Source organism: Ascaphus truei, chromosome 2 (genome assembly GCF_040206685.1).
Source record: "Ascaphus truei isolate aAscTru1 chromosome 2, aAscTru1.hap1, whole genome shotgun sequence".
In the NCBI taxonomy this organism is placed as follows: Eukaryota; Metazoa; Chordata; class Amphibia; order Anura; family Ascaphidae; genus Ascaphus; species Ascaphus truei.
The window spans coordinates 422,123,153-422,138,161 of NC_134484.1; the positions used below are offsets into that span (position 1 = coordinate 422,123,153).

At 41.3% G+C, this 15,009-nt stretch overlaps 1 protein-coding gene across 1 annotated transcript in view; it reads left to right on the forward strand.

The window, feature by feature from the left end:
* The window catches only part of LOC142487781 (phthioceranic/hydroxyphthioceranic acid synthase-like), a 43,514-nt gene that overhangs the window by 20,966 nt on the left and 7,539 nt on the right, over nt 1-15,009 (forward strand). The window contains exons 3-5 of the mRNA XM_075587653.1: nt 3,300-3,460; nt 5,627-5,830; nt 9,402-9,583. Coding sequence (XP_075443768.1) covers nt 3,300-3,460; nt 5,627-5,830; nt 9,402-9,583 — 547 coding nt within the window. The remainder of the gene's footprint in view (nt 1-3,299; nt 3,461-5,626; nt 5,831-9,401; nt 9,584-15,009) is intronic.

Below are 15,009 nucleotides of genomic sequence, written 5' to 3' on the forward strand. Positions count from 1 at the left end.
CATCCTTAAAAGCCCATACTTTAATAGGCCTTTTTTCGTGCAAACCGATGCATCAGAAGTAGGGCTATGGGCAGTGCTGTCACAACAGCTTGAGGGGGTATAACATCCGATCCTTTTTCTGAGTATGAAATTGTTCCTGAGGGAAAAAAACTACTCAGTGATTGAGGTGTGCCTTGCAGTAAAGTGGGCAATTGAGGCCTTGAAGCATTACCTGGCAGGAGTCCATTTTACTCTTGTTACAGACCATACTCCATTAAAGTGGTTAAATTCAATGAAAGACTCAAATGCTAGGTTGACCAGGTGGTATATGGCCCTCCAACCCTTCTCGTTTGAGATTCAGCGCAGACCGGGAAAAGAAAACGCAAACGCTGATTTCTTCTCTAGAGAAGGGGTGGATGGTCGGGCTTCAGACGTGTGTTGCCCCAGCCACACATTAACAGGCGAGGAATGTAACAGGATGAATATAAGACACAGCCCTATGCCTGGCAGACCTATATTTAGATCTGCAGTGCAGCAGTGACCGGGTTAAAATTCAGCTGGGAAAAGGTCTTGTTATTTGTCAGGTCCCAACTGCCTCATTAAGGGGATTTTAAAACCCAGGCTGCTCACACATGCCTGGCAGTCTGAAACAGTGAGACACACTGCAACTCTGGAGGAAAACTGCTTGCTGTAAAGGTCTGTATTTCCTTTAATTCCTGTTTGCTATATAAAGACTCTGGACTTTGAACAGCCCTTGTTGGGAAAGGAAAAACCCCTGTTCAGGACTTACCATTCTATTTGTTTATGTTTGCTGAAAAGAAGCTGTATTAGTTTTGTATGGCATATTTTTGAGGCTAAATAAACCAGCCAAGTCAGAAACCGACGTGTGGTTGCATTGTCCCCACAACAGTAATGTTCAAAATTAGGTATAATACACCAAGCTCTTTGTTTATTTTAACATATGAGCCTGATCATAGTGATACTACTGCAGTTTTATGTATAAAGGATGTGGGATGGGATTATGCAAAGTGACAATACATTCTTAAATCTTTCACAGTTATTAAAAGGTTGAAAACAAAGGTAAGATTTATAAATAAAACAAAACATTTAAAAAAATGTGTTAAACAATATCTTGGTGTATTTGTGTACAAATTGTTTAAAAATGGTCTGATTATCTCTCAAAAGAAAACAATAAATATAAAATAATATATATATCGTTTAGCAGTTATCACTCTGACAATAGAACAATATAAAATGCTCATCTGTACTAATAGTACAGATGCAAGTAGATACTCCTTCTGCCCTCGATGCCAGCGGATACTCCTATGCCCTGGTAGAGCACATCTCATTCCTTTGTATAATAGCTCCCGTGTTCGGGCCCAGACGGGAGAAATGGAGATGATGTCACCATATATGGAAGTATGTCATTACGGGCAGGAACAGAGCGTGAGTAGCAGTACTCCAGGAGGACACATGTCTACCAGGGCACAGGAGTATCCGCTGGCATCGGAAGCAGTACTATTAGTACAAATGAGCGATGTTATATTGTTTCTGTTGTGAGTGTGATACTTACATGTTAATCATTATATTTTTTCTATAAATAGTTTTATGCTATGAGGTACTTTGCGCTTCTCTTTTCTAGTTTTATAAGTAACAAAAAACAAGCACAACGCTACATCCAATATGACAAAAATACACAGTGAAATACCTATATATCTCTTGAAAAGGGGTAATTTGGTTAAACCCTTTGGCCAAAGCATTTTAAGCCTGCAAGCCACATCAAGGCAATACCAAATATTGCAGTTCCTAACACTAACTGATTAAAATTCTTATTTACCTCTAAAATTAGAGGATGATCACATCGATCTGTCCCAACCAGCTGCATAAAAAAGACCTGCTCACTTGGAAAGTGGGGAGGGGCGAGCTTAAAACCTGGGGGGGGGGCACCAACATCAAACAGCTGAGACCAGCTGGACAAAGTTAATAAACACCCAGATTCCCAGCAAACTCTAAGAAAGCCCAAACATTACCACATAATATAGATATGTTTTTTTGGGGTTTCTTAGAGCTTGCTGGGAATCTGTGTGTCTAGTTTTGTAAGTGGAAGATTTCTGTAGGCATGCTGAAGAAATAATGAAAAAACAGTCGCACATATGTGAGAGCCTCTATTAAATGAATCTCTCTCTATTTAAATAACACTGACACTAACTGACCTATTCAGCTTGTAGTGAGAACCAAATAATGTTATAGTTGTAATATTTTTGTATTTATAGAGCTAGATCCACAATGTTTTATTACCTTTCACAGTATTCACAGATATTACCTTTCACAGTAGTGAATGTTATTTTACCTGAGATTAATAAGTATCCAAAAAACTAGTTATTTGAAAAATTAACAATCGGAATACATAGGGTAAGGTGAGCACGGCGTTGCCTGGAGCCCTGTGCCTTCGGTCGGCACCGCACTCCCTGTCGGTGCTGGGATCCACATTCCGTCCGACCGGAGAGGGAAGAGCTGGAGGAGAGAGCTGGGGAATCCCCGAACCGGCGCAGGACCGCACCACTGCTCAGCCTTGAAAAAGTGCCACTAGTGGCGTGAAACGCGTGGGAGGAGGAGCTCTTTGTATGTGGAACATTACTATTTTTTTATGTAGTTAAATAAAGTTTTTTTATCAAAACTTTTGGCTGGTGAGTTCTACAATTCGTTTAGCCTCGCTGTCACTCGGATCCTTCTTTCTTTCCTGTCGCTCAGTGGTCTGCCTGTTCTTCCCACATATTGCAACCGACAATACCCCCTGATTCTGGAGATACGTACATCTGTAGGGGGTGCTGGTAGCAACTCCAGGATTCATGTTATGGCTGCTTTTCACAGCTCCTGGGCCCTACAGGCCAGTAGGAAGCCGTGACGTCATGCGGTGCACCAGTGACCCTTTGGAGGTAAGTATCTCCGGAAGCAGGGGATCCCCGGAGCTGAAATTGAAGGTGTTTAGCTCTGAAGACTCCCTGCTTCGAACCTGTATTACAAATAAAAAAAACAAAGAAATGGTTTGGATTTCTCCGTTAAGTAACATGATGTTATGTGCCCTGATGTAATGAAGCTTCATGGATCTGGCCCTTAAATGTGTGCAGATAATAGCAGCCAGTTTAATATCTCAGGGGTGTAGTCAATTCCCTAGAGTTGCTAAAATCCTGCTGAATACCAGCAACAGCAGACATTCTGTACTGAAATGTGTAAGCATATAGATTTTGAAATAATGGCTAACAGAAAAATCTTTGTAAATAATTTGACATCACACCTTTACTGACCTCTCTCTCCCTCAGATTCAATATGTTTGACAATAAGCTCTTTGGCATTGGTGATGCAGAAGCAGAACGCATGGATCCTCAGCAAAAATTGCTCCTGGAGTGCACATACCGGGCTCTTGAGGACGCGGGCATCCCAACCGAGAGCATCAATGGCAGCAATACAGGGGTTTTTATTGGTAAGTGATCTATAAGCAACAGAAAGTGTACAAGGATGAAAACCAAATGGTACAAATTACAACTGTCCTAACCAATACAAGAGAGGATACCGGACAAGTGGTTCATTTATTGAAATCATCCCTATCACACAATTTTGCCAGGGGGATCTGCAACACAAGAATGTTTACATCGATTTTGTGGATTGTATCTTGTATGGCAACATGAGAACATTTATTTAACAAAAGCTTAAAACAAGTTAACATTTTATTTTTTTATATATTTTGATGAGCTCTTCTTGAGTTTGTATCAATAAAAATATCTTTCTTTTTTTTAAACTAATATCACGGCCACTAGCTTCTCTTTTTTTGAGCACTTCAATAGTACAGTGCATTGGGCTGTTGAGTAAGGCCCATGTTTATTTTAGGTGGCATCCCAGGAGGTTGCCCAGAAACTGCCAATGACATGTTCATTTTTGATCTGGACCAGCAAAGACCACAGTGGGTGTCAGTGTCAAAATCTGTAGGAATTTCAGCTTTCCATAAAGTATTACTATTCTCAATCAAAATTTCAAACATTATAACTTCACAAAGTTGATATGTGTTTGTGCTATTTAGTACAAACTGAGCATAAAGGGAGAAAGGGAACAGTATAGTTGTAACGTTATTGTCTTTAAACTGGGGAATTCAGTGCCAGCTCCTTGTGATCTTGAGCAACTCACTTTGGGTCATACTGTATTTACGAAGCGGTGAGTGGGCTGTAAGATGTCTTCCAGCACCAAAAGGTATCTTAAGGTAAAAGACTGCTTAGTAACTTTGGGTCTTTTTCTTCCTGTACTCCAGGCGCAAAACATTTAATTGTAAACTCTACAGGGCTGGGACTTGAGCTTGCAAAAGTCTGCATACAGAGTCATAGCGCATTGCAACTCAATATGAACAAAAATATTGTTATTGTTAGCAATAACCTCCACATTGCTTAAACTTTAGAAGAAGTACTATATGTGCTATGTGGGAGCTACAGTGTAGTTCAAACTGGTTAAAAAAAAGGCAGAAATGCCATAAGAAAGAGGGAAAAAAATCTGCAGTACATACTCTACTTTCCAAGCTGATTGCTGCAGCAAAGGTTATCCCCACCTTTCTCCTGGGGGAAGACATCTTTTAATTACTATTTTTATTGTGTGCACTTGGACCTGCTGATTAGATAGGGTTGGGATGGGTGATACGATATGAGGAGGGGCCACATACCGCCCAACAATTAGACATGCGCAATCTTAGTAAGCTCAAAACCCAGGCCCCACAGTATTATATATTTATATATTTCCTTGTGTCAACTGAAGTGCTACTGGCAAAGTGACCTCAAATATACAACAGCAAACAAATAAGAAAAGGAAAAAAGGGGGCAAAAAAATCTGCACTACCTGTATAACTCAATTAGATGTGAAATAGAAATAGGTTCATGTGAATGAACTTAAAGTGTATTAAATAATCGTAATAGTAAACAATTGAGCCCCAATGGCCATCCAATATGACCAATGTATTTCGTTCATTTATAGATGTGTTTCTTCTCCTAAATATAGTTACAGAGTAGATGAGGTTATAAAAAGATATACTGTATGTCCACCAAGTCCATCTAATTTAGCTAGCCTCTCCTCATAACTCAGATTATCCATCCCCTTTATTAATTTGGTGGCTCTTCTCTGCACCTTTTCTAGCTCCATAATGTATTTTTTGTGGAGTGGTGCCCAAAACTGTACTCCATATTCAATGTGTGGTCTTACTAATGCTTTATAGAGGGGCATAATTATGTTTACTTGCCTTCCATCCATTCCCCGTTTAATGCAAGAAAAGATCTTATTTGTAAATTTCACCTCAAATAACTAGGAATGAGGCTAGTATCAACCGCCTATTTTTTTTGTCTTTCTATGACAAATAGAACATATTTTCATTTTGTATATGTTACTAAAATAGTTTCGGAATCAAAAGCTAATTTTAAAGCAGCAATTCCCCTTAACTAACCAGCTGCTGAAGTTACTAGTATTACAGCCTTGTTTTTAAAGGGGATTTAATTGGCTGTAAAAAAAGAAAGCATAACCTGAAGATGTTGCAGCTTCCTATTGGCCCAAGTCTCTCTTCCCACAGAAGGTATTTACTCATTTAATAGTGTCCTAAATGTGCATTTTTTTTCTGCAGGTCTTATGAACACAGACTACACGGCCATTTTACATCAGGCAGAAACCGCTATAAACCATTATGATGCTACAGGTTCAGCAATGAGTATCGCTGCAAACAGGATTTCTTACTGCTTTGATCTCACTGGACCCTCTCTTGTCATCGATACTGCATGCTCCTCATCTCTTGTTGCATTGCATTATGCCTGCCAGGCAATTAAACAAGGTACCAACATTTATTTATTTGTAAAATGTTTTACCAGGAAGTAATACATTTTCAAGTATGTCCTGGGCACAGAGTTATGATGACAAATAATACATGGTTACAAATACATAGTTACATAAGTGAACAGGGTACACATTATATATGTAGCCATGCCATCTATGGCTATTAACCTGCCCTACACCTGGCAGTAAATCCTGGTACAATCAGGCTGCCAGTTGTCAACATTGGGGTTTCCCCCTCCTTGTTGCTGAACTTGAGTGACAGTAGGAAGCGGTGACATCAGGCCTGAGCATGTCCAATCATGGGGCAGACCTGGTGTCCTCCTCCTGGCTGTTAAGGGCAATTCCATCTAAATTTAGAATTACCTCTACCTTCTTGAGAGGGGCAGGTCTCACAACCAAGATCCTGATTATTGGGCCTTCTCTGGTCCTCCTCCCTCTGGGGGAGAGTGAGTGTTTACCATACCTCTGCTCCTGCTGGAGGGGCAGGGAAGAGCTGGGGCGTGCTGCGGGTGCCCTTGGCCTGTAGTGAAGGTCCAGGGACCATCCTTTAGTGAGTAGCTGACAGTTGCTGTATTGGGCAGAATCCTGCCATGTACTGTGCTGCACAGGGCGAGACAATAAACCGTTCATTTTATTATACCTCCGGCCTGGTGTGTGATCTTACTGGGGGAAGAGATAAATCGGTTCTACCATGGGAGATCACCTTCAGTTCCCTGGAGCCTACGGCAGATGGAGGCGCTGCACTGCTAAAGATATGTGGGGTATGAACCGCAGAACCTAGTCCTGTGCCCCCACTACCATCGGAGTATGACTCAGCCCTCCTGTTACCAGCAGGTATCATGCACCACATACGTAGTAATGGCCAATTCTCCCACCGGGTGGGGGGGAAACACTGTTACATATACAAAACATTGCATGCACAATTAAAGATAATATATATTATGGGCGTATGTGACAGTTACAGACCAGATTAAAATATAAGACAGCCTTAGTTTTGAAAGAACTTAGACTGGTGGTGGCTGTGAGAGTCTCTGGTAGATTGTTCCAGTTTTGGGGTGCACCATAAGAGAAGGAGGAGTGACTGGATACTTGGCTGAACCTTGGGACCATGAACAGTCTTTTGGAGTCAGATCTCAGATAAGTGCTGCATGTGGTAGGGGTGAGGACCTTATTCAGATAGACGGGTAGCTTTCCCATAATGTATTTGAAGGCAAGATCGGAAAGATGAACTTTGCACCTAGACTCAAGTGATGACCAATCTAGTTCTTTGAGCATTTCGTACAACATTGCATCCACATTTTTCTTATTGAAACCTCATCTCATATTATCAGCTGATTTAAATTACATTCCATTATTTAGCAATGTAAATGTAAACTCTTCAATTCACCATGTCAATCTGGTGTAAGCTGTTTAGTTGGACAGGCACTTGGGAGAATGCTTAAGGACAGTGGTCACTTAGATTTTTTTTTACGTATGTAATTATGCAAGTAGGTTTTCCTTGATTATATACATCGCAAATGAGAAACAAACATGGTCTTCAAAACGTACAATCCGTATGGATAGTCGGCTACCGACCCCAGACTTGCTTGGTCCTGTTTTTCTTTTCAATCAATCTCAATTTTTTGAATTCTGGCACATTTTTTTACACCAGTGATCCCATAGACCAATAGATTTTCACTCTTTAAAATTAGCATTTTTAGCATGTAATTTATCTGACAAGAACCCACAAATCTTACTTATTTAGGTCCTTGGCAGTTGACACCTCTGTGACCCACTCCTAGTGCTAGAGTCGTAAAAAAAAGGCGGGGCTGGTGTGTGTATTGTATGTCTTTATTTATATAGTGCCAAAAGTGTACTCAGCGCTTCACAAAGAATACAGTACAGGGAATTATAATACATTAAGCACAGCAAAATCAGACAATAGGAAAGGAAATCCCTGCACCGAAGAGCTTACAATCTAAGAGGTTTGAGGGGAAACTTAGAGAGACAGCAGGTGAGGGAATAAGTGCTGTAGATGGCAGTGCTTGGTCAAAATGGGTGGTTGGGGTGACTATGGGTGTGGGACAATAGCCATGAGTGCAGGCTATTGGAATGCTTGATTTGTGGGGCAAGTTGTAAGGTTGGAAACTATCAAATCAGAATGTTAACACCATTTGCATGGGAGGAGATGGCAAGGAGGCGTGGGTGAGAGCAGGTGTGTTTGTTTGGGTTCATGATTAGGAGAGATATCACCAGCAACAGAAAGGAGTAGAAAGAGGGTGTGAATAGAGGATTTGTGGAGGTGCTTTTTATTGAAGGGTAAAGAAGTTGTTGGGAAAGAGGTGTATAAATAATGGTGCAGTGTATGGGCACAGACATAGGTTGAGGGGAGGAGAGATGAAGAAATGTGGATAGGAGGGGTGTGGGGAAGGGGAGAGAACAGAAACATTTACAAAGGAGCGAGGAAACATTCAACAGAAAAAGCAATAGGTACAAATGATCAGAGCATTTAGAAAGTCAAGTTCTCACAGTTACAAGGTTGTAGATGTTTTTGAAGTGAGTGCAGAGTCCAGATCTTCTTGCAGTATTCAACTCCAATTCTAACTCTACAGACACTTTGTGGTGACACAGCCATATGGCTCACTAAAATACTCTAACACACAGTCACTTGACTAACAATTAAGGGAGGGTGTCTGCCTTTTCAGCTCATACCAGGTAGTTGTTAATTAAAGATCAATAGCAGATGGGTTTACAATTGATAGAAGGGTTCCAATCAAACAAACATACCTGTATGAGGAAATGAAATCAGAATGTTAGTCCATAGTATTCAGTATGCTTCCAGGTTTAATGATATTAAAAGATGTAGAGAGCATCCGCAGATGATAACTCCAGTATTAACTCCACAGACACTTTATGTGACACTTTGGTATGACACAGCCAATGTGTGTCTGTTTGTGTATACTCACTTTGGCTGCTTGTAGGAAAAGAAAGCACACTTTCCTGTCAGACAGGAACAGGCTACGGGTCATAGCAAAATGTAGATAAGCAGGGGTAGAGGACTAAACCAATCTCAACTGTGAGTATTGGTAGGTTGCCAGGACAACTGACTAGAGACTGTTTAAAGGGATTACTACTGTAGCAACAACTATGTTGCAATATACACAGCTCTGGTTGCATCAGAGCAGGGAAAAAAACATGTAACTTCCCTGGGGAGAGCTGGCAGTGTGAGAGCAGAGGAATTATACAGAAAATATACAATCCTGTTCCTGGACAATTTGTTTTTTTTTTACTGTGTGATATATACCCTAATTCTGTTTTTCCACATTACTGGTTGAATAACAGAGAGGGTATGTCAATAAATCAAATTATATTATCATGTGAGTGAAAGAAACAAGCTAAGCAATAACCACCATTCTCAAGAATCCTTCGGTAAATAAGAAAAATCATATCTGAATCACAATGATCGCTTTGCAAGATGCAACCTTCTACCCCTTTAAATTTCGTTCACTTTGGTACTAATTTGAACTGCACCTTGAAGCAAAACCTGAAATGGAAGCAATAATGTACATTTATGGATTTTATTTTAATAGGAGACTGCGACATGGCTTTGTGTGGGGGTGTGAGCTGTATAATCGAGCCCATCAAATATATAGTTTTGAGCAAAGCAAAGCTAATCTCTCCTGATGGGACAAGCAAACCTTTCTCCAGAAAAGCAGATGGCTATGGTAGAGGAGAAGGCTGTGGAGTGATTTTACTGAAGTCATTACGGAAGGTTAGTATTTCTGAAAACTATATGACCTCTTTTTATCAAATTCTACAAAATGGGCAAAATTCTAAGGGGTAGATTTCTGAAGCACCAGTGCAGATTAGTGCACTCAATCTAGCGTTAACTCCCATTGACTTGAATAGGAGTTAACACTGAATTGGTTCATGCTGGATTGGGTGCACTAACCCATACTGGTGCTTGATAAACGTGTGCACAAACCAAAATGAAAACCGGCAGCACTCAAAAAACAATATGCTAAGAAGTACAAAATGTATTCAAATATACTGAGTGGTATTTACAAAAAAAGATGCATTGAATAAGTGAAATAGACCGCTGTCACCTTAAATGATATGAACAATGTAATTATAAATGACAGGTGCTATAAGGGTATTAAATACAATAGTATCGGTGGTGATCAAAGAGTTTGATCAAAAAAGAAACCCTTCTAGGTAGCAGACTCTTGTCATGTGTGTTGTGTCATATTTACTGGACTTAATTGGTCCAACAGTTAGATACTGTATGTCTGAGTAGTGCCCAGATTCACAGGGGAAATCAAAAATAATAAAATTTTATTAAATCTACATAGATATTAAAAACACATATACATTATTAAAAATCCCTATTATGTAGAGTGGTGATAGTGTTTTGTCATAAATCAATCGGTGTATTACCATATGTAAAACAATATCTTGACTTTCTGAATCACAGCTATATATACGGTCTCTTGACCAAAACCAATGAATATTGCAGGTGTGTACACATATGTTAATCACAGCATGATCACTCGGAGGTGAAGCATAGACCAAATGTGTACAATAGGCTTAAACGCAGGGAGCATATACTGGAGTAATGTGGGACAGATTGTGCATCAAACAGAGAAAACAACCGTGTAGATATATATCACAGCTGATGTCATCATACACAGATGGTGCATGTATATCACAAGGCGAAGGTTATACATATATCTCTGCAACACTCCGTTTTTGTATTGAGTCCTCAGGTTCTCCCAACAAAATCAGTGCTGTGTATAATTGTTCAATATATTGAACCAGTGTAATACATTTGAATACACGTAAATAGAGGATACTCCGTGGTTATAAGGTAATATAATATGCTGTAATTATACCCGTAAGTACCCGTAACCCGCAAGTACAGCTCCTATGTGGTGCCAGAGAGTGATTTATCTACTGCGGTTAGTATGGTTTGACCCGTATCAGCCAAGTCATGTAAGAGGGTGACGGCTGTGACGCCTCACGTCCCGACGCACGTTTCACATGACTAGCACGCTTCTTCAGGGGGAGCTTCATTTTAATAACACCTGCATTGTCCCTTAAGGGCAGGTATTTATATGTGAGTCACACTCCTACACTATTTACATGTAGTTATGGATTTTGCTTACTTACCTACAAGGTCACCTTTGCAAACTATTGCATGTACTGTAGTTATACACTTACCTGTTTAAACCACGTATAGGAATCTCTCTTTTAGTTATACATACTGTCATATGAGATTTAATAAGGCAATAACAACAGTAATAACTGGACGACTTGGACATCATTTATTTTTCTTTATTGAAAATATGTTCAACATAACAACTAGATCGACACTTGTTTCATATCATTCTGCATTGTTGCACAGGCATCCACAGCGTTTCAGCAAAGAGGCAATTGGTAAGCCAAACACACACTCTAGTTTCATTACACCCCCCTGCAGGCTAATGAACTGATTGACTCCCTACCTACCTATCACAGTAAGGATAGGAGTCCTCTAACAGGATCTGAGAGTATAAATGGACATGGGGGATGTCTTACCTCCATCCCTCCTCCCCCTGAAGAAGCGTGCTAGTCACGTGAAACGTGCGTCGGGACGTGAGGCGTCACAGCCGTGACGTCAGTGGGTGGCGACTTTCTGTAACCGGCACCAGCAGCAGCAGGCTTGTATCCATTCACGCAGCATACATGGTAGCCAGCCCTCTTACATGACTTGGCTGATACGGGTCAAACCATACTAACCACAGTAGATAAATCACTCTCTGGCACCACATAGGAGCTGTACTTGCGGGTTACGGGTACTTACGGGTATAATTACAGCATATTATATTACCTTATAACCACGGAGTATCCTCTATTTACGTGTATTCAAATGTATTACACTGGTTCAATATATTGAACAATTATACACAGCACTGATTTTGTTGGGAGAACCTGAGGACTCAATACACAAACGGAGTGTTGCAGAGATATATGTATAACCTTCGCCTTGTGATATACATGCACCATCTGTGTATGATGACATCAGCTGTGATATATATCTACACGGTTGTTTTCTCTGTTTGATGCACAATCTGTCCCACATTACTCCAGTATATGCTCCCTGCGTTTAAGCCTATTGTACACATTTGGTCTATGCTTCACCTCCGAGTGATCATGCTGTGATTAACATATGTGTACACACCTGCAATATTCATTGGTTTTGGTCAAGAGACCGTATATATAGCTGTGATTCAGAAAGTCAAGATATTGTTTTACATATGGTAATACACCGATTGATTTATGACAAAACACTATCACCACTCTACATAATAGGGATTTTTAATAATGTATATGTGTTTTTAATATCTATGTAGATTTAATAAAATTTTATTATTTTTGATTTCCCCTGTGAATCTGGGCACTACTCAGACATACAGTATCTAACTGTTGGACCAATCAAGTCCAGTAAATATGACACTACACACATGACAAGAGTCTGCTACCTAGAAGGGTTTCTTTTTTGATCAAACTCTTTGATCACCACCGATACTAAAAAAAAGATGCATAAAGTTCCGGAAATAGACTTTGTCAAGTGCAGAACAAAAAAGAGTGACCCTCAACTTATCAGTGAAAGCCTTCCCACTCCAAATGCAGTGCGCCAGCAGCCTTCCCACTCCAAATGCAGTGCGCCAGCACTATCGTGTTTGTAACGTCATCAAGAAACTAACATATTCATAGTGTCTCATCTAGCCCCATATATATATCATCCAGAATATAGATACCACATGTATCTTGTTGCTAGGGAGGTTCTCCGATCAACCCCTGATCAAAACAGTACCAGGAGCACTGAGGGAAATGGCTCATGTGAAAACATAATAAAAGAATTAAAGCAGAGTTGCATGCTCAATTCACAAGACAATGATTTAATTATCCCACTACTCTGTGTAGCAACAGAATATTACTCAGCACCAGTTCCTTTACTGTATGTATTAGCAGACCAAAGAGCTAGTATATAACCTATTTTGCCTGATACTGTCTACTATAATCTATGCTCCCCTTACACGTGTAATAATCAGCGGGACAAAACACAAATTGATCTAAGAGAATTGTATTGTCAACAGACAGGGCTAGTGCAAGGCTATTCACTGTCCCAGGTGAACCTCCAGCCTTGAGGCCCCCACTTCCCTCCACACTGATCTTTGGGAGTATTATTTTTTAAATGTTACAGTATACCCCCATTCTCTCTCCCTCCCCTCCCTTATACTCTCACCCCCTCACTTATCCTCTCATCTCCCCCTTCTTATCCTCTCTCATCCCCCTCCTCATCCTCTCACCCCTCTCTTCATCCTTTCACCCCCTTTCTTATCCTCTCACCCCCTCCTCATCCAATCCCCCTCCCCCTTCATCCTCACCCCCACCCCCCTCATTCTATCACCCCGTCTCTTTCACCCCCATCCTCTCACCCCCTCCTCACCGTGTCATCTCCTCCCCGTACTTACACCCCCCTCCTCATCCTTACCGTTGTGTCTCTCCACACCATATATAGCTATATGTGCTTATAAGGTAATCAAAATATCAGCCACAATTGAGTTCTCTCTTAAAAATTGGCTGATTTGAGGCGCATGCGCGACAGCCGAGGAAATGAAAGCTTGAAGAGAGAGCTCCATTCCCAACAACACTAATAAAGCAAACATTTGGTGTTAAAATCATATACACAAGAAGACAAAATAAAAATCAGACTTCGGATACCTAAGGGATGTCAACTAGGTCAAAATCAAGGAAGGCTACCTCTGTGTTAACTGACTATTTCTCTAAAAGTGATATGGCGTGAGCGGGAGACTCCAGAGCGCCAACACCGGAAGAGGGCTCCAAATCAGACGGGGATAGATTGGAGGAGAGAGGCGATAAAAGGGACCAACAGCTGGTGATCCAATGTGACTTACAAGAGTTCTGCAGAGAGATAAAATCATTCTTTCAGAAAGAGCTGACAGAACTCAGAAAGGACATCAACAGCGTTGTAAATAGAACCGATGCAATAGATAAGTGCTTAGACTCCACTGCCAGAGCCCTACAAAGAAATGAGAGAGAAACAGCTCACCTAAAATCCCTAATATCTGACCTGGGTGATAAACAGGAGGACTCAGAAAACAGGGATCGACGTAATAATATACGGCTAAGGGGGGTCCCAGAGGCCATCACAAGCCCGAGGAGTTCGTGTAAAAATGGCTGTCACACATGCTCCCAGACAGATCGAAATCAGATCTTCAATTAGACCGCTGTCATAGAGCTCTGAGATCTAAACCTCAGCCGGGAAACCCCCCTAGAGACATAATTATTTTCCATTTCTTCTGTGTAAAGGACGCTTTATGCCAAATTACAAGAGCTACTAACACCATCGAGTTTGAAGGGATCAAACTGATGGTGTTCCAGGACATATCCCCCACCACGCTCTTAAAAAGGAAAAAATCTATCTCCCATTACCAAAGTCCGAAGAGACAGGTGGACCCGATACCGCTGGGTCTTCCAATTTGGTTTCATGGTAATAAAGAATGGGTCTGTTAACACACTGAGACACCTGGAAGATGGAGATGCCTTTCTACGAAAACTTGGATTAAAGTCTAGCTCTGACAGCCCCACTAACCTTCTGCCTGCGGAAGAGTCCTCTCCCGATCTGGCATGGAGTGAAGTGAGTGCGGCAGCGTGGGATCGGAGAGATAAACCTGCAAATTGATATCAATTAAGTACCAATGAAACACTTAAAGTGGTCTTACCCCATTTCACAAGTTTTTCCCAGTTAGCTTATTAGCAGTTGTAATACCTACCCTGAATACATCGGCACATGGAGCAGCTGCCATCTTAAGGCGGGAAGAGCAATGGCCTAGGTGATGGCGGGGATCGACAGGGCCCTGAGAGCGGCGAGACCCAGGCGCCTTTGGAGGACCGTGGAGAGGAGCAGAGCACATTGACGACCCGGATGACCATGGCAGCAATCTTGGAGGGAACCAGCCAGCGAGAGAGGCGCAGGGATGGCAGGCGGGGAACTCACGTTGCAGGGAGGCAGGGGGGGGGGCGGTGGACGGAATCGGAGCTACTTCTGAATGAGGATGAGAGACAGCAGACTCGGGACAGCGCAGGCGATCAGGTACCAAATCCTGGGTGAGTCCACAGCAAATGTGAGTA